This window comes from Solanum tuberosum, unplaced genomic scaffold (assembly GCF_000226075.1).
Source record: "Solanum tuberosum cultivar DM 1-3 516 R44 unplaced genomic scaffold, SolTub_3.0 scf00439, whole genome shotgun sequence".
In the NCBI taxonomy this organism is placed as follows: domain Eukaryota; kingdom Viridiplantae; phylum Streptophyta; class Magnoliopsida; order Solanales; family Solanaceae; genus Solanum; species Solanum tuberosum.
This window is the reverse complement of record NW_006239361.1, coordinates 254570-275330: the sequence shown is the minus strand read 5'-3', so window position 1 is coordinate 275330 and position 20761 is coordinate 254570. Positions and strand designations below refer to the sequence as shown.

Below are 20761 nucleotides of genomic sequence, written 5' to 3'. Positions count from 1 at the left end.
CAAGTTGTATTTTGTTATTTTGGGCCTAAGCCCACTTATTTGCTATACTCGTTAGTTCCTAGGACAGGTGAAAAATTGGGCCTAAGGTCCGAAGAAAAAGATAATAATATTTCTTTACGTTAATATAGGACATGTGCAGGTGATTCAAATGGGCCAAAGGCCCAAAATGAAAAATGGGTCCAAATACTGGTCCAGGCAGACAGAAACCAGATTTGGGCCCAAATCTCTTTCCCTTTTCATTTTGATTATGTTTATTTACATATTAATATTTGTTGTTAATCTTAAGGTCAAAAAAATTCAAATTCCCGAAAGACACTCATTTCGAATTAATTACTTAATTAAATTATTCATCTTTTACTCGACTTAAAAAAAAAACAAAAAAAAAAAACAAAAAAAATTTACAAAATATTTTTCTTAGATTTATTTCAATATTTCCCCTTTAAAAATGGTCCTAACTACAAAATAGTTCAATTTTGCAATTCAAGCTAAGTTAAGATTATTTTTAGCCAACTAATTAATCGCCGGATAACCGCGTATTAGCGGGCATTTTGGGTGCTTTAAACCCCTTCCCAAAATGCTAATAAGAGCCTCAAACCTTTTTGTATATTTTCAATTGATTTCTGTTTTAATCTGTTGAAAAAATTGGTTTTCTTAATTTCACCTTAAAAATTAAGTGGCGACTCTTAAAACCAGTCTAAAATATATTTTCCTAATAAAACACATATATTACAAGAGCGAATGTTTAATTTGTCATATAATTTGTCAATTGATGATTTATTTTTTTCTTCAATTTTTCTCTATTTTATATTTAGTATTTCTTCATTTATGTACCTTTTTTATATCATGTATTTAAAAATTAACAAAAAATGATACTATAAATTACAATATTTAGTATTTCTTCGTTTATTTTCTTTTTAGTGTATTATGTTTTTAAAAATTATGAAAAATAGTATTATAAATTACAATAGTCAATAACTTAAAATATTGATAATAGTTATAAATTTTTTTGATCAACTCTTGAAATTTCATTAATTGAGATGTTATATTCCTAACAGTTGTATAGCAATGAAGCTCTCGAAGTATGCACTGATCACACGGTCTAGTCATAATGTATGAAAGTTATAGAATAGGAATAAGAGTTGTCCCACTACTATGCGTGATGGGAGATGAAGGAAATTGGATTGGGTCACCCATGTGGGTCAACCCGGATCCATGTGAAAAGAAAACAGATATATATATATATATAATTATTTATTATATATTAATTAATATAATGAAAAGACACAACAATTTGAATAGTTGTAACCCTTCAGAATAGACACTACCATTTGAATAGTTGTGTCCCTTTTATAAGAAACACAACTATTTGAATAGTTGTATCCCTTCAGAATTATAAAACGGGTCTTACAAGAGAAATCGAAAAAAATATAAGAAAAACTCTTCGTTCTCTACAATTCCAAAAAGAACATACACTTTTTTTTGTTTCTTCTCCTTCGTCCTTCTCCAATTCTATTAAAGTTCGTGTGAAGATTCTTTGAAGGTTTCTTCTCTAAAAAGTGTCGGAACGAACAACTGTAACAAGTACGATTTTAGATTGTGGCTTTATATGGTGTAGTTCGTGTTTATATACATGTGATTGCACTTTCTAACTAGTAAAATAATATTTAATGATCCTGCAAACTAAGTATTTGATTATATTCGGTCAAATTATTTCATAATTTCTTGCCCCTGCTGACGTCAACTCATAGAAAGGTTTTAGTTTCTTATTTTTCAGCTTTGTTGGCAAAATAGTCCATTTCTTACTAAAAGAAATTTACAATGCTATGCTTACAATCCATTTCTCTAAACTCAACTATATAATAACTTGACAACATGTACAAAGAATGATCTCAAATCTTGATTATTGTCATCCGTTTATTTTAATTACTTTATACGCTTCATATTTGCACACCCTCTTCACTTAATTAAATGATAGGTACTTTGCCTATTACTATTCTATTGTTTGAGTTGCTTACTACCACATTATTAAAATAATCTTTCATTTCCATACACAATCACATTTTTGTATTAAAAATTTTCAAAAACAAAATTTGGAAAAATCTCAACCCTAGGTGGAATCTTATGTCAAACTACGCATGCTTTTATTTTTGTCAATAAAAAATATATAATTTCCAAGGTTAAAGAACCTAAGATCATTAAATTTTCGAAATAATTGAATCGATTCTAACTAATGAGGAATTAAGGCGGGTTAGTTGTTGTTGTAGTAATAGCATTAATTTAACATGCTTGAAAAGTTTTCCATTGAAATAAATGTCTCCAAACATGAAAAAGTTACTATTAATCCTATTTAGCAACGAAATGTTGAGTAACAAAATTCTAGCAATGGATCTATAACTAATTATATTTACCATATGATCATAAAATGAAAAGAAAAGAGAGCATTATAATGCTAATAAACAAATGTTGCTAATATAAAATCATAGATAATTAACTATCTTTAGTCAAATATTCAAAAACATCATATGACATTATCGACTTAATTCTAATATCTCAAAAACAAACAAGTAATGTGAAATTACGAATTGTTCAGTAAACTAAAAACTACTTTGCACTCTGAAAGGTCCATTATGATCTAGCTAGCCTAATGGCGCTTCATAACAACTTGTCTAGAATATTATTCCAATGATCTTCAGTGATTTTGATGTACTCATATCTTTGTCTTCTACGTTTTCTCATCATCGGTCTTAATAGGAATAGAATCACTATCAAACACCTGTTCTGGAAACTTTTCACATCCTACACTATGCTTCAAAGTCTCAACAAACCCTTGTGCTTCCTCACAAGAAGCTTGGAAGGATAAAAAACTCTTTTGGAAACTTTCAAGATGTGGATCTACACCTTCTGGTTTTACTCCACCATTAGTCTCTCTCGTCTCTAGCACAATGGCTAGTGCTGTTAAAAGTTCATCATATTTCTTGTCCAATGTGTCCACAACGGCATCCATATCTCTCTGCAAAAAGTAAATGAAAATATTTTATTTATAAACTCAAAAACTCTGAATCATAATGCAAGTTTTCTCTATTACTCTATAGATGTTATATATAATAGTAAGAAGTAGATAAAACTAGGATTAGAACCTATTCCTATATGAACTAAGACAAACAAATCCTATCTAGTCATAATTAAATAAATATCAAAAATAATGAATCCTAAATAACTTAGGATTCCTACTCCAACTTTGAATTATTATTCCAACAAAAGAAGTATGGAATATTAAGCAAACATATTATAAAAAGGGTATTTAGTGTACAAAGAATCTCATATATTAGGTTGATATGGGAAAGAACCCTATATATCACTAAAATATAAATAACAATATAATAGCATGCCTCCTTTTTCTTAGAAAAACATGAATTAGTTATGAATTTTGTCGCTTGATTGATTTTTACTAATATATTGTTTTAAAAAAGCAATACTAATTCATTATTAAAGAGGAGACGAAAATTATATGTAACCAATCTATGTTCTTCTGGTAGTATTCCTTGCTAACACCAAAAGAAGTATCTTTAAAGAGGAATTATGAGCTACAATTCTTTTTAAAAATCGAGAAATCCTTAAGGAGATAACATATATTTAGGAAATTAATGAATAATGAGTCATCTCTCTAGGTATGAATTCTGATATTTATAAAGTCAATTGTTTCTAAAGCGAAATATTATTATATAGAACATGCTTTTTTTATAACATAACATGAAAGATCAGTTCAACAGAATTGTATCTCAATTCATGTTCAAAATTCATGACTATTCTAATTTATCGAGCATGCAAGAATAATCAAAGCTATTTTGGATCTTGCTTCCTATTTGTATAATCTAGGCCTATAAAAAGATTATTGAATCAAAATTACTAGTTGGTTCAACCCAAATATAAAAACCTAGGTCAAGATTATCTATAACACATTTCTTCACTAGGAAAGATTGACTGGAAAATTGATATATCGAATTCATGGAAATGGACATGTTTCATAAATTTAATTAAAAGGAAAAAAATATTTTCCCCAAAACTTTAATTCAATTTCAAAATTAAATTGAACATGATATATAACATTGAAATAAATTTCATATCACGCAAATTACAAACCCTAAATACACATTCATCAATGAAGAATTCCAAGAATAAAAAATCAACAAAAAGAATCAAGTTTACAAACAAAATCCCCTCTCTTTAATGAATGAACTGAAATTTCTAATCAAAATTATACAAATAATTAGTTTTGAAGTATATTATATGAAATAGGACCTAAACTAGTAAAAGACTATGTTGCTCTGATCCTTAGAACTACTGCCTGATGCTTTTTGAAAAAAAAAAAAAAAAAAAAGAGGAAAAAAAAAACTTACGGGTCAAACGATGATACTGGAGGCTCCACAAGAAAGGGTTAATATTTTTTATTTTATTTGTTAAGAAATAAACGGAAATAATTCTATTTATAGTGAATATTTATTATCAAATACATATTGGACTGTGTCAATAAAAATCTAGTCAGTAAATGCATTTAATTAAATTAATTTCCTTTTTTATGATATAATTCTATTTATAGTGAATATTTATTATCAAATATAATACATATTGGACTGTGACAATAAAAATCTAGTCAGTAGATGCATTTAATTAAATTAATTTCCTTTTTTAATTTATCATATATTACAAGAGCCAATGTTTGAACAGCTTAGGATCAGTCAGTTAGTCAAACTTTCTCTATTTTACATTTAGTATTTCTTTATTTATTTTCCTTTTTTATATTATGTATTTAAAAATTAACAGAAAATGATACTATAAATTACAATATTTAGTATTTTTTTCGTTTATTTTCCTTTTTAGTATATTATGTATTTAAAAATATGAAAATAGAACTATAAACTACAATAATAGCTTCAAATATTTAAAATAATTATAAAAAAATTGATTAACTCTCGAAATTTCAATTGATCGATTTGTCTTGATTTCCTTATTGGTACTCATAAATAATAATGGAGAATCACTGCATAGATGAAAAACATGATTATTTTCACTTTAATAGTTTGTACTATATTTTATTAGCTATTATTTTTATAATATGCACAACAATCTTTTTTGTATGGGGTGAAAATCGAACTTGAGATTTGGGTGAATTCGTACGGGTAATTAATTAATTTTATTCTTCAAAGATAATACTTAATGCCATCTTCTGAATGTAATTTGGATAATTAATTAATTTTATTCAAGAAAAATCTAGAGTCGGAATAATTTGGGTAGATGTCATATCAATAAATCTCACCTAGTTTCAAAAGTATGGGATCGAACACCAAATTATGTCCAGACAAAATAAAGACGAAGCTCAATCATTTTTAGAAAAATCGTGATTCTCTTTTTCAGTTGTTGCTCAATAGCCCTAATGAGTTCGTGAAAGTTCTTAGAACATCGAGTTTCATAGAAATTGCTCTCTAAAATTTATTTATAAATAGTCCTTGAGTCATTCGTCGTAAAATCAATTTCAAACAATATATTGTTACTTTCAAGTTCTTAGGCTCTTAAATTTGTTATTTATTGTCTCATTTCATATATATCAATAACATCAAGCTTGTACGATGATATTGTCAATTTTTGGCACCAAATCTCAAGTTGTTTCCATTTCTTTACTGTTTGATTTCACTTTATTTCATACTCATTGTTAATCTTTTTTACATTAATTAAAGCAAGTTATACCATCTAAATGGAATATTATAATTAATTAGTCACCTCAAATTCACGTGTCCTTGAGCCATGCACGTCTACAAGTTTAGTTATACCTTTGTTATGGTTAAATACTCTTATCGGAGATATGACTAGATAGGAGGATATAAAGATTGAGAATTAAGGTAAAAGATTAGTAGATAGTCGAGCGATATTTCAACCTATTAAGATAAGGGTAAGAGTACACATCATTCTCACCAAATACGATTGCACTGTGTCTGCTATTGTTGTTGTAATTGTACTCTCCTATATATTATCTTATTCTTTGTGAGAAATATAAAAAAATAATATTATTGAATTGTTGTTGTTTACATTATTACAAGACCCTATTTATAGACCCTAGAATACAATCCTTTACCAAGTAGGATATTATTTAGTATTCCTATTTCTATTTCTATTACTATTCCTTTTCTAATAGAATTGTATATACCTATTTCTATTCTAATAGGATTGTATAAACCTATTCCTATTCTAATGAGATTGTATAACCTATTCCTATTCTAACACTCCCCCTCAAGCTAGTGCATACAATTTATGTACCTAGCTTGTTACAAATGTAATTAACACGAGGACCGATGAGGGGCTTGGTGAGATATCTGCAAGTTGATCACTCGACTTCACAAAATTGACAATCAATCTTCAATGTGCTTGGTCTTCTCATGAATATTGAATTTGATGCATAATGCCACAAAATACAGAGTGATAAAATTACAGTGTTGGAACTTCCCAAACCAAGCTTGCAAAGACTGTTTTAGACCATAGAGTGACTTACGTAATCAACATACAAGGCTACTAAACTCCCCCCTGAGTAACAAAATTAGGTGGTTGCTCCATATATACTTCTTCACAATGTAACGGTTGTTGCAAGTGCTCAAAATCTAGTATAAAGTATATGGATCATGTTGGAATCAATAGACGAGTCAATATTAAACAAGTCACCGAAAAACTGGCCAAAACATGCTCATATGTCAGAGTATTAGATTTGATGGCTAAAAGTGGTCACAATCTAAGAAATAAAATTATATGGGTAGGGTCGGAATGATGGCACGACACAGCTGAAAAAGTAAAATTTATACGGGTAGGGTTGGAATGATGGCACAACCCTACACAAATCAGATTTGAGGAGTCACCGGAAAGACGAATGGAACTAAGCAAATCAAATATGAGGAGTCACTGAAAAGACACATGATGCTATGCAACTCAGACATGAGAAAATAGTTCGAAAAAATCCACGGTACTACACAAATTAAATATGAAAAGTAGTCCGAAAAGATGCATGGTGTTACACAAATAAGATATGCAAAACAAAGGTAGTCACCATAAGGATGGCATGGTGCTACACAAATTAAATATGAAAAAGTAGTCACCGGAATGATGGCACGGTGCTACACAAATTAGATATGAGAAAATAGTCATCGGAAAGATACACGGTGACTGCTAACATAATCGTTGGCCAGACGGGCAGCATATATTGGTGCCACCCGTCGGCAGCGGAAGCTTTTTGATTTTCTACCAAGATCGTAGAGGCTCTGATACCATGTGAGAAATATAGGAAAATAATATTATTGAATTGTTGTTGTTTACATTATTACATTGAGACTCTATTTATAGACCCTAGAATACAATCATTTACCAAGTAGGATACTATTTAGTATTCCTATTTCTATTTCTATTACTATTCCTTTTCTAATAGAATTGTATATACCTATTTCTATTCTAATGAGATTGTATAAACCTATTCCTATTCTAACATTCTTCATATTTTTTTATTGCTTGTTGTTTTTATTACCTTTTGCTTCGTTTATATATCATATTATTTGTTATTGTTAGTATATTGTTTGTTATTGTTAGTGTTCGTTCCTCCATTATTCTTAACATGGCATGGCTTCTTCACTATTGTATTTCTTTTTCATATTGTAGTTTATATGCATTAATTACTTGGGTTGAAGGTCCATCTGAAACAACTTAACTACCTTCACAAGATAGGGGTAAGGTTGCCTATACAACACTTTAATTTTGGGCAGTGATGGAGCCAAAACTTTCAATAAGAGAGTTCAAATTAGAATATCAAAAGTAAACATATGAAGAAATTGAATGGATTCAATATCTACTATATATACTTAAAAATTTGTAACCATGTATAAATAATGTAATTTTTAGTTGAAGGGGGTTCAAATTAACCTAGTTGGCTCCGACTCTACTTGTGGGTTTACACGGAGTATATTGTTGTTGCACCACAATCTCTTCATTTTCTTATAAAATTCCCAATTTTAAAAAAAAATATTTAAGAGGGTAAATCAAGAAAAATAAAATTAAGAAAAACAAAAAAATATGATTTATAATTACTCTTATATTGCTCATCCTATTATATGTTTGTTCCAACACAATGAAAACTAATTACCAAATAATTAAAAAAAAGTATCTAAGTAAGAGTAAATTTGTTACATCATAATTATTTTATGTTATAATAAATAAATTAAATAAGGGAGTTAATTGTAATATTTAAACTATAAGATAAATCAGTGTTTTGAAATTATTCCCAAATAAAAATGTTAATTATGTGCTTGAGTGTGAATTACGAAATTTCTCTCTCAAATCCAAAAATTAGGAAAACACGTATGTTGGCCCAATAATGTTGTTTCCTTTAGGGGATAATAATTAACGAAAAAAATTCATTTTATACTATAGTCATTAAACTAACAAAAAAAAATCATTTAATTTTACTTAAGTATAACACGAAAGCCTAGAGAATATCTTTTGTACCAATAAGTATTGTTTCACAATGTATTGTATTGTTTTAATGAAAATAACATTTGGACAGATTGTATGGTTCTATGTTGTTACATAATATCACAAATCAACAATTTGAGTGATAAACGTATAAGAAAAGTAAGATATAGGGTAGAGCTACAATGAAAATGTAGGGTAAAAGATAAAAATAGGATTATTAAATAATAAGTACAGATAAAATGAGAACAAAATATTAAGATAACTGATCACACCAAATCAATCGTTACATAAAATGAAACTTTTCATCATTACCTAACAATGAACTTAAACGAACAACTCAACGAGAGTTATCAAGAAAAAATAAATGAGACTTCTATGATACTCATGAAGTCATTATTTTCACTTTATACTCTACACAGACTAGACTATAGTTAAATGGGAAAAGGGTGGGAAGAATAAGTAAATAATGTTTGCTAAATCACTATGTAATAGTGCAATATAATTTTTGTACTTTTTGTTGTGCTTAGATCATGAAGTTCAGTAGAAACTGCAAGGTGGTTTCCTCAAAATTTGGACTCATTTGTTGCCTATAATGACTTCTGTTACACTTGTGAGTTCTTGAGCTTCATATATAAATAAATTTGTGAATTTTAGAATGGGCATCTGTCTTTGCCTTCAGTCAGGTACTAGTTGGTTAATTTGCTGCTGTGATATTAGATTACTTGGTTTTGTATATGCAGTTTTTAGAAGCTAAAAGTTGGTAGTATTAAATTTTAGTTGTTGTGTTACACTTGCCTCTAGTCGAGGATCTTTCGGAAACAACCTCCACGAGGTAGTGGTAAGGTCTGTATACACTTTACCCTCCCCAAACCTCACTTGTGGGATTCCACTGGGTATGTTGTTGTTGTTGTGTTACACTTGCATCCGGTATTTTTCGTAACTCCTTTTATATTTTAGTTATACTCTGGAAAGAAATTGACCTAAATAGAGAGAAATCATATAGTCGACCCCAACTAATTCGAGATTGATGTCTATTTGGTAGATGGATAGTATTAGAAGTTAGCTTTTATTATACTTAAGACCTTTGATCTGCATTTTGATTGAAATGAACCAAAAGGACTTATTTGTTGAAGGGTAAATTACAGATTTTATCTTCTTTCTAATTGTTTTGCTATGTGAAACCAGAGAGCTAGGTTGTGAACAGAATGGGGATCAAAGTTCTTCTTGCAGCTATTCTGATATGGGAAATAACCCGCGGTTTAGGCCTCAACGTATACGCTGATAATATGGTTAGGATTGAGCTAAAAAGGCAATCTATGGACCTTAATAACATAAGGGGTGCAAGAATCTATGTTAAAGGTTTGAAGGGTTCCAATAGAAACTCTGCTTCTTCCGATGAGCAGATAGTTTACATAAAAAATTATCAAGATGTTCAGTACTTTGCGGAGATTAGTATTGGTTCACCGCCTCAACACTTCACTGTTGTGTTTGATACTGGAAGTTCCAATCTTTGGGTTCCATCCTCAAAATGCTTCTTCTCGGTTAGTCTTGTGAAGTAGTTGTGGATTTACACATTTCATAACATGAAACTACCTTTTCGAATGATCAATTTTCTATGCAGATTGCATGTTATCTTCGTTCCACATACAAATCAAGACTATCAAATACGTATACGAAAAATGGTAGCTACTCAATGTACCTCAAAACTTTCATTTTGGTTAAATGCCTCATTGATTTAACAGCTCAAGGGAAATCCTGAACGCGTTTACATGTGCTTTTTGTGACAGGGGATTCTTGCAAAATCCCTTTTGGCACTGGATCAGTGCATGGATTCTTCAGCCAAGACGATACGAAAATTGGAAATGCTGTCATAAAGCAGCAGGTGCCATCTTGTTTCTTTGTAGCTAAAGTTCTAGATATGTTTTCAAGTTACACATTGAATAAAATCTATCAAACAGGTCTTCACTGAGGTAACTAAGGAGGGATATTTCACATTCTTGAGAGCACGATTCGATGGAGTACTAGGACTTGGATTCCAGGGCGCGGATTCAAGGAATGTCACACCAGTATGGTAAGTTATATCTGTTCATATTATAATTTTTGGGCATAGTAGCTTATACTTTCCGACATTAACTTAGCTCGACAATTTCAGGAATAACATGGTGCTTCAGAAAATAGTTTCAAAGTCAATTTTCTCATTCTGGCTAAATCGAGATCCCACGTCTAGGATGGCTGGTGAAATTCTCTTTGGAGGCATGGACTGGACTCATTTTAGGGGTCTACATACATATGTCCCGGTTTCTAAAAATGGTTATTGGGAGGTAATTAACCTCAGACCAGTATTATTGTTTGTGTTTTACAGAACTTCATTTGTATCGTGATATCGTCTACTTTGTTCCTGAACAAACTGACCTTTATCGAACGTTCCAGATTGAGATAGGGGATCTTTTTATAGGAAACAATTCAACAGGTAATGTCACTTACAATTTACATATAATGCATCTTATACATCTCTAGTGTAAATTTTCTTCTTTTCGCTCGCAGGCCTTTGTCAGGATGGCTGTCCAGCTATTGTGGATACTGGAACAGCTTTTATTTCTGGTCCAACTGTATGTATTTAGACCACTCTTGATTTTAGTTCTTGTTTTCAAGAATCTGTTTCTGCTCAACCGTCGTCATTTAACCTCATTTCAGACCATTTTAACTCAAATAAATCATGCTATTGGAGCTGAAGGAGTTGTTAGTTCGCATTGCAAAACTGTTGTCTCGGATTATGGCAAAACGATTTGGGAACGATTGCTTTCAGGGGTAAGTTCTTTCATCAATTTGCAATATGGTATATTAGGTGTCTCTTCTTTTGATCTCATCCCTTTTCTCTCTTGCAGTTACATCCTGATAAAGTTTGTCATGGTATCTGTACAAATAATCAGACATTAGGTGTAAGGTTAGAATTTTCAGATTCTTTTCTTTCATTTCGACTGATGTCTGATCAACAACAATGATCTATAACGTTAAATCAAATTCTGTTTCAGTCAGGAACCTCGAATGGGAATTCGAAGTTCAAAGTCCCAGAGGCTAGAAAGGGATATTTTATGCAATTTTTGTGAGATGGTAGCATTCTGGATACAAGTAGAGATTAGAAAAGAGAGATCAAAAGATTTGGCATTTCAATATGCTAATCAGGTAAGGTTTTTCTTTAGCAGTGTGACAGTTTCTGTTATTTTCGAGTTCTTCTTAGTTGATGTTTTCACTAACACATCTAATTTGTGATGAAGCTATGTGAGAAGCTACCAAATCCTGGAGGGAAATCATATATCAATTGTGATGTCTTTTCCCTGCCACATATAACATTTACCATTGGGAACAAGTCTTTCCCCCTTTCTCCAGATCAGGTACGTTTTATCCGAAACTGCTCCTTCCTTATTAAGATGTTTTTGCAACATAAAACAGTTAAAGGCATACTTTTGTGCTATTTCACTTTAATGTATGATGTTCTGTTAGTTTTAAGATGTATCAAAAGCTGTGAAGATGGCATAATTAGGTGATCGTACGTAGAGAACTAGACATATAAAGATGATACTTAATCTACTTGTCACGAAAAAGAGAAAAAAGATATCTGAGGTGCATGAAGCATCTCGTGTTCATGCAGGGTCAGGGGAAGGGCCATAGCCCAAAGTAGTGTGCCTGACACAAATATAAGTGGCTGAATCTACGACTCTAACCCGTGACTTATAGGCCACATGGAGACAATTTTATCGTTGCTCTAAGGCTCCCTTTCTGATTGATTCTGCAGATGTTAAAAAGAACAAAAACAATACCAAGTTCAACTGCAGTAATAAGTTTCTAACTTAACATTCTGCTTCTTTTTATTTTCCTGTCGACGGATAATAGTTGATAAATGGTGTCCCTTTTAAAGGATACAAGAACGAGATTCAAGTGCTTCTCTTCGCGTTAAAACTTGATTCAACAACTTGAACTAATTGTCCAGTACAGTCCACAGTATCAGATTTTTAGGCCATATATTAACATATTGTGGTTTTGAGGGTCATCAATTACTTCTTCATAGACTATTATGAGTTCAAGACAGTCTGCTTCGATGAAATTGGTACACTAAACGGATTCTTTTAAATGAATTCATCTAATCGCGACTTTGAATATGGAATTATTTCTCTGTTATTTGGGTGAGATATTGAACACCAACAAGGGATTGATGCTAAAACACAAAAAAGCCAACCAAATGACTTTCTTTTTTAGAACTTAACTTGATACTCACTTTTACTTTTTTCCTTTCACTTACTATTTTCCTCTGTGAATTTCTATAACAGTATGTTATCAGAGTTGATGATCACCAAGGTGTTCATTGTCTCAGTGGATTTACAGCTTTAAATGTGCATCCGCAACGTCCCCTCTGGTAAGACTATTGTTAGTTTTCACAAGTTAGCATTTGCTTTCCTTAAGCCGAGGGTCTGTTGGAAACAACCTCGATCTCTACCTCCCAAGGTAGGGGTAAGGTCTACGTACACTCAACCCTCCCCAGGCCCCACTCATGGGATTTCACTCCGTATGTTGTTGTGGATTGTCATATTCCTTGCCACATAACATCAACATGTATGATTTGTTCAAAATTCTACTTTTGCAGGGTTCTTGGAGATGCATTCTTGAGAGCATATCACACAGTTTTCGATTTTGATAATTTACAAATTGGATTTGCAGAAAGTGCTTAGATTGGTTTCAAGAGTTGTGAGAAAATAACCCAAAATTTGTTTGGTTTTGCAACTTGTTTTTTCTTTTGAGGGCAGATGAAAGTCTAGTGTTGTGAATAAAACTGCTACTCTATATTTCTACCCTTTGCCCTTTCCTAAACACCGCACGTAGCGAAAGTTTAGTGCACCGGGCTGTCATTATTCTCGAGTCATTTGTCAATTTGTCTTTTCTAATTCAATGTCACCTTCATGTTGATGAACACTAGACAATGCAAATTTGTTTTGGTAATATGTAATTCAGATATCACTATTTACTTTTTTGGTTCAAGTGGTCCAATTTTTTCTTCACAAACAGTTTAGTGCATCAAGCTGGCTTTTATTTATTCTTTGGCATGACCAAGACACTAGCGCGTAACAATATCTTAATTATTGATATATGTCCTCAAAACTTTGTAACAAGTTACTAAAGGTAAAGTACACATCTCACACTATAGATATCAAGGACAAGAGAAAATTGTATTGTTTTCTTCAATTTTACCTATATTTTAATAAATATGATTAGGAAAGGGCATGATACGGTAGATAACGAACCATCATAATAAATATAAATTTTATATCATAGTTTCAATATTATAGTATTTGGTTTGGTATCTGATATACATTTTAGGTTTTTTTGATATTTTATACTGTATTTGATTTTTATAAATAAAATATTGAGTATCGTACTACGGTATATAGTTACATATATAATCCATATATATTATTATTGTATTAACAGATATATGCATTACTAGTATTAGTACAAAACTAGATGTTTAGACGTTGAAACTTTAACTAATTTATGTTGATTGAGATGGCTTTTTGTTTAATTGATTAGCAAAGGGAGTTACTTGTACTTTCTTTTGAATATATGGCCGTTTTACACATGTAAGAGGTTAATATGATATAATTGAGACGGTTTTTTAAAAACCGACATTATAAGTCTCTATTATAAGAGTATATGTATGTCAAAGTCGAACAAACTATGATTATCTATTTATCACACTGCATAATGTCGTCGAACTTAAAATTATCAAACCTTGATTTGATACTATAGTGGAATAATATTTTTATAAATTGAAAAAATCACAATTAGTGAACGAAGTTTTAAATACCGTATCATATATATCCACCCAAAACATGATGAGAGCAAGATGTGATCATAGTAATAACTAATAAATTGAGATTAAAAAAAACAAGGGAAAAAACTACCTAATTAGACAAATATACCTACCATATCTACTAAATCTCATTATACTTTAAAATAATTATGTAATCTTTCGCTCACTCTCCTCCACTTTCTTTCGCTAGCTCTCTCCCTCTTTCTCATTTTCTATCTCCTTTTTTTGCTCAATGGTGATGACACATGTAAAGCAATACATGTATTTATGCACAATACTGATAATTATGAAATTCAGATAAATTATGAAATAGAGAGACATTATGAAACATAAATACAGAGAAATAAAAAGGCAAGTGATAAAGGTGAGAAACATTCGCTAGATATAAAAAGATAATTCGATCAGACAAATTATGTAATTATTAAAACTATCGATACATTGATTAATTCATACCTATACTAGTGTGTTTTACGAAAGTTGCTCGAAAACAAATAAGGATTATTTAATTTATTACTACTAATACAATACTATTGTTGTAAGGAATGTTGCACAAGACATACAAACCAATCGAGACAAGAGGAAACAGCAAATCCAGCAAAAACGACGTCGATTTGCATGATAGAGATTAGAGAAAAACTAGGCACAACACGTCACCTACCCCTACCCCATCCCCACCCACCCTACCGGCTCTCTCTTACAAAATCTTCCCCAAAATCTCCTAAAGCGAATTTTCACAATTTCTCACTGAAGTATAAGAAGAAATTAAAACTCATCGTCGGAGCCGGAGATGGGAACGGGAACCGGAGACGGAATCAGACGGTCAAAGGTATTCGCTTTGGTAGCGATTTTGCTATTCAGTTTCGTGAACGACATATCGGCGTTATCGGTAACAGTGAACGACGAGGAATGCGTATACGAATACGTTCTCTATGAAAACGACACGATTTCTGGAAACTTTGTCGTCGTCGATCATGACATCTTCTGGAGCTCCGATCATCCTGGCATCGATTTCACTGTATGTAACTTTTTTTTTCTGGATTAATTATGCAATTTTTCAGTATTGATTTACGCATAACCTGTGAGCAATTTTGTCGATCCACTTTTTTAATAATTTGCTTTTAGATGTGCGTTATTTTTTCTCGTCTCTCTTTAAGATTTTGCTCTGTGGAATTTTGTATAGATTTGATGGATAACAATGATAAGAACTATTGAATGGATAATTCTTCATAGAAAACGTTTATACTGTACCTCTTGATAAATGAAATTTGTTTGTCTAAAATGAATTGCTCTTAAAATTCAGACAGAGTGTAAAGGTTTCCTCCTCATTTTAAAATGTAAATTAAGGTAAAAAAAATTATTAATTGAACATCCGAAAGAGAACAGTTTTGTACAAAAACTATTTTCAGTATTCAAGTGTTTAGTTTTCTTAAATCCTCAAAGCATATAGGAGGGATTAGGATTTACTCTAAAGGAAGTAAAATAGCGTATTCCCGCCTTCTTAGAGCCCGTTTGGATTGGCTTTTGGCTTATTTTCATTTTTTTGCCTTAAACTTAAGTGCTTAAAAGTACTTTTTTAGTTTACCCAAACACTACATAAGTGCTTAAAAGACATTTTATCCTAAACGCATTTAAAATAAGTCAATCCAAATAGGCTCTAGTTTGATGCTATACAATCCTTGAGATGCCCTGAATAGTGTGCTTCAATGACTGGATTTTTCGCTATGTACTGCCATCAATTGTTTTTTTAGAAATTAGCCACTCTTCTGCTGCTCATTATTTACACTCGCTAATTATCCCACAGTACAAGAAAATGCCTTTCAACTATTTCAACCTAAGTTGCGCAGACTCTTCACTTTCGATGCCGCACCCATGTCGGATACTCCAAAAATATACTACTTTTGGAGAATCCGACAAGCACCCATTGACATTTTTGAAGAATCCAAGCAACATAGATTTTAACTTGGACGAAATAGTGAAAATTCAATCAATCAACCACGCCTCAATTCCAATTCCACAGAGGATTGGCTATATGATCTTGTATATGATTTCACTTTATGGAGTTGATCTCGCGCCAATACTAAATGATTTTCCCTTTAAGGCAAATAGTGAAAAACACTGAGGAAATTGTTTTCCCTCATTAAAGTTTCATGGTTTCCAAATTTCTCCTCTCATAGCTATGTTCTTAACTCTGACTAGCTTGATTGCACTTTTGGCTGACCAATGGGATGCCTGATTATGAGTCCTATATGTTCTTAACTCCGACTAGCTTGATTGCACTTTTGGCTGACCAATGGGATGCCTGATTACGAGTCCTAAATTTATCATAGAGCTATCTTGTTTGGTACCAGAAGTCAAACAAAATTAAGCTTCAGAGAATTATCCAAGTGCTTGGATTAGCTCTTTCAATCTGTATATAATCTTTTCTGAATGAACCAGCCATTGCCTTCTGACTCTATCAAGTAACATAATTGACCCTCCTGCCCTAGCTGGTGTAGAAATAACCCTTTGTATTTCTCTTCTTACATGCATCATATATATATTGGAGCTACATTGCTGAACCTATATTGAGCCATTTTACTCCACGGACTTGGTTTTGCTCAACTCGGGGTTAGAGTAGTTCATGTAGTTTCCTTGTTTAATTTCACCAACAGCTTGCTACAGAGCACCATGCTCCTCTGTCATCTTCAATGGCTGAACCTCATTGGACTTGGAGACTTCTTATTCTCTATCATAAGAGTTAACTTTTTTTGTTCCGGTGCTTCCTGATTATTGTCATAATAAGAAATCGTGTTCATAAACATAAAATCTCTGTTTCAAATACCACAGACCGGCATTATAACTTCTGAAACTATCCTCCAATTATACAACCCTTGGATCCTTCTGCATGACCTTTGTTTCATAATGAGAAATCTTATTCATAAACCTCAATCTCTGTTTCAGATACCACAGGCCACCTCTCATAACTTCTGAAACTATCATTCAATTATACAACCCTTGAATCCTTCTACCTGACCTTTATTTCATAATGAGAAATTTTATTCATAAACCTAAAATCTCTGTTTCAAAAGGCATGGGCTGCCATCATAACTTCTGAAACTGTCCTCCAATTATGCAGCCTTGCATCCTTCTACCTGACTTTTTCCCCCCTCTTTTCTCTTTCATCCATTTTAACATGCTTTAATAACCATTAGCTCTTCTCTTTGCAAACTCACGTCTAGTCCCCCATTCCACTATATCAGCCCTATCACTGAAGCAGTATTGTCAAAGGCTTGCTTAAGGCACTATGTCCTTCATTTGCGCACCTGGGTAAAGTATAAGAGAGATGCTCCATCACCAGAAATTTTGGTCTTTGTTTGGTGGTGGTGATGATGATGAGTCACAGGAATGCAGCACATCTTAATGTCAAAAAAATTTTATTGTACAATAAACAGACTGCTTCCACCTATTTGCCATGTCCACCATTGACATGACTACTAATGGGAGTTTATTGAGTAATGAAGATGTAACTCGTTGTTAGTATGTTCTCATTTGCTTAATTTCTCTGTCTCTGCAACCTCTTAATGAAAAAAAAATGTTGAATCTTTTCTTATCAAGTCTTGTTACTCCATGCAGGTGACAGCACCCGGAGAAAATGTTGTACACACAATGAAGGGAACATCTGGGAATAAATTTGAGTTCAAGGCCCCTCGTAGTGGGATGTACAAGTTCTGTTTTAAGAATCCTTATTCAACACCAGAAACCGTCTCTTTCTACATACATATTGGACACATTCCCAATGAGCATGACCTTGCCAAAGATGGTTAGTTTTATTTGCTGTATTATTGTTTTATCAATTAATATTTTAGAAATATTAATTTTTGCTTTTTACATAAATTTGGTTCCATGAGTAAGATGACACATATTCCTTATATATATTTGAAGCTGCGGAGGCTGTTATGCATTATGTTAGTTGTCTGATATGTTCTTATATGTATTGGTGGGATAGTGGGATATTATGTATTATGTTTCTTGACTGATAGGTTCTTTATGTATTGCTAGGATTAGCTGCAGATTATTATGTTTCCTGCTCGTCCCTTCTCTTTTTTCATTTAACATTTTCTAACCTTTGTGCAGAACATTTGGACCCCATTAATGTCAAAATTGCTGAACTAAGAGAGGCATTGGAATCAGTTACTTCAGAGCAGAAGTACCTAAGAGCACGTGATTCCCGTCATCGTCATAGTAAGACTCCATTCTTGTCGCTCAATAAGAACTATATGTTCTCTTTTTAGAAATGGATATAACTGGAATGGTTTTCCTTTCTCCTATGATGCTGAACATCAATTATGCGGTTAATGCTTTGCTGGCATTGAGACCAGCTAGCTTATAAAACCTGGATTGGTGGATTTACTTTTAAATGATTTACTGTCAGTTGTAGGCAACCGTCTATTTTACATTTGAACCAACAAATGCTAATTTTGAAGACGGTTGCTGCAAAAGATGGACCTTGGGGTGACTTAACCAACAATGGATTTCTTAGTGAGGCATATCATAATCCAATATCAGACATCAACTCAATTTGAGCTTATTATAGGCTTCATTAAAATATTGCAATGTGTTAATTCGTGGAGACTTTTAGATGTAATTGTGGTATTTAGTAAGGTAAATTTTCTGCTCTCTAGGAGTTCTTTATCTAATGCCAAAGTATTTCACTAAATACCTCATCTGGAAATAGTTGAGTTGAGTGAGATTATCTTATTATACAAACGTACCGAAATTTTACATTGGTGGGTACTCGATGTATCTGCTATCTTCTGAACCTTACAAATGTTTCCGGGGCTATATTCACTTCCTTTTTACAATGGACGTAAAATCTCCCTAAAAGTTCTTTCTGTTTACATTTTAGTTATTTCCTGTGAGGTACCGAATCTTGAAAAAAATAGAGTTCACTCATCATGCCATCTACTGCTTATCTGATGTGTGTTAATCTCGTGCAGCTAACGAGAGCACACGGAATCGTGTTATATTTTACACAATTGGAGAGTATCTGCTACTTATATTGGCAAGCGGACTTCAGGTTGTGTATATTAGACGTCTGTTCAGCAAGTCAGTTGGCTATAACCGGGTTTGACAAATTCAGGAACCAGCTACTGTGTTTTTTTTGGCCTATGTTATACTGGAACTTAGAGTTATTTTGATTAGCAGTTGAAATTTAGAAAAAAAAACATATCCTTTTGTAGCATGTGATTCTAAATTATTTGAAAAGGATTTTCTCCATTCTCAAAAGTTGGTTTAATTTTCAGAGATTGATGCATGAAAATGGATTGTTTTCTATTTCGTGCTCCATATTTTTTGGATATAAATCCTATTTGCAAATAATGAAATATTATTTAGAAATCAATTCGAAAATGCTCTTTTTTTCAATTTCAATTGTCCGTACGCTTTAAACTTTTCAACTACCCAAATATTGTCATCCGGTGCCCAGGAGGCAGGAACTAATGATTTATTGTTCGGTACCATATTAGAACCTAACAAAATTTAGATTCGGGTAGAAAGTCTCACATTGAGGATAAAATGTTCCCTAACAAAAGCGATTATGTACTCAAAGGGACTTGAATCCGAAATCTCTGGGTTCTGATTAAGGATGAAGGAGTATTTATCACTCCATCACCGTAGCTGATGAATTATTCAATGGATAGGGGTGGAATGGTTGTGTATTTTATTTTTTTCATATTGATTTGCTAGTTTGTATACTTGAAAAGTCAAAATTCTAATTTTGTTTAGGTGAGAAGTAATTGATTGTTGCTGAAAAACGTCTCTACAATCTCAAAAAGTTTTTATTACACGTTATGCTTGATTTTCGTGCATATTACAACTCTTTTGAGGATTATTTTAACTTCATTTAGTTTAGTAGAAAAGCAAAAAAAAAACTGAAATCACATTCAACCCAATTTACCTTTCCATTGTTTTTTATATTTTTATATTATTATATCATAAAATTTCACAAAGTTATGAAACATAATTTTAATTTCCAAATGTTACGTCTTACATTATCATGCTTGTATAAATGTTTGACGCCCTCTAACAACCCAACACCCCTTTCTAGAATGGTCCACTTCTTCCTTTTGGATTGGATAATGGGGTCACCCACTGTTGGAATACTGACCCCCAGATTTGCCTAAGGAACAGGTATATTCAATCTGTTCCTTTGCAGATTACAGCAGTTACGTTATGTAAAGCAAATAAAGTAATGACACAATATTTTATCGCGAAAATCCCCGGCTCATAAAGGGTAAAAACCACGACCTACACCTCTGTAGGATTTAACTCTACTTCATTAAACTCTGAGCTTCAACAAAAGATTACAAACCTATGTAACATTAAGGAATTATAAACTCTAATTCCTAGACGCCAACAACC

The 20761-nt window shown here is 32.1% G+C and overlaps 2 protein-coding genes across 2 annotated transcripts; both read left to right on the top strand.

Annotated features, from left to right (window-relative positions):
* The first annotated feature begins 9140 nt into the window (after window positions 1-9140).
* LOC102595736 (aspartic proteinase oryzasin-1-like) lies at window positions 9141-13527 on the top strand. Its single transcript, XM_006363400.2, has 14 exons — window positions 9141-9182; window positions 9685-10040; window positions 10121-10181; window positions 10287-10381; window positions 10458-10570; window positions 10652-10820; window positions 10930-10969; window positions 11044-11108; window positions 11194-11307; window positions 11385-11443; window positions 11532-11682; window positions 11775-11891; window positions 12825-12910; window positions 13139-13527. Exons 2-14 carry the CDS (start codon window positions 9705-9707, stop codon window positions 13221-13223), a joined length of 1491 nt encoding a protein of 496 aa, XP_006363462.1. The 5' UTR covers window positions 9141-9182; window positions 9685-9704; the 3' UTR covers window positions 13224-13527.
* A 1533-nt stretch (window positions 13528-15060) lies between these two features.
* On the top strand, window positions 15061-19675 carry LOC102595410 (transmembrane emp24 domain-containing protein p24beta3). The gene is made up of 4 exons (XM_006363399.2): window positions 15061-15377; window positions 17975-18161; window positions 18476-18583; window positions 19339-19675. The coding sequence occupies exons 1-4, from the start codon at window positions 15150-15152 to the stop codon at window positions 19470-19472; spliced, it is 657 nt and encodes a 218-aa protein (XP_006363461.1). The 5' UTR covers window positions 15061-15149; the 3' UTR covers window positions 19473-19675.
* The last annotated feature ends 1086 nt before the right edge of the window (window positions 19676-20761 follow it).

Excerpts from the sequence above, each read along its gene's own strand:
- LOC102595736 (XM_006363400.2), top strand. The coding sequence starts at position 9,705 with ATGGGGATCAAAGTTCTTCTTGCAGCTATTCTGATATGGGAAATAACC. Across the intron at positions 11,308-11,384 it reads GGGAACGATTGCTTTCAGGG|TTACATCCTGATAAAGTTTG; the intron begins GTAAGTTCTTTC and ends TCTCTCTTGCAG. Across the intron at positions 11,683-11,774 it reads CATTTCAATATGCTAATCAG|CTATGTGAGAAGCTACCAAA; the intron begins GTAAGGTTTTTC and ends TTTGTGATGAAG.
- LOC102595410 (XM_006363399.2), top strand. The coding sequence starts at position 15,150 with ATGGGAACGGGAACCGGAGACGGAATCAGACGGTCAAAGGTATTCGCT. Across the intron at positions 15,378-17,974 it reads ATCCTGGCATCGATTTCACT|GTGACAGCACCCGGAGAAAA; the intron begins GTATGTAACTTT and ends TACTCCATGCAG. Across the intron at positions 18,162-18,475 it reads GCATGACCTTGCCAAAGATG|AACATTTGGACCCCATTAAT; the intron begins GTTAGTTTTATT and ends ACCTTTGTGCAG.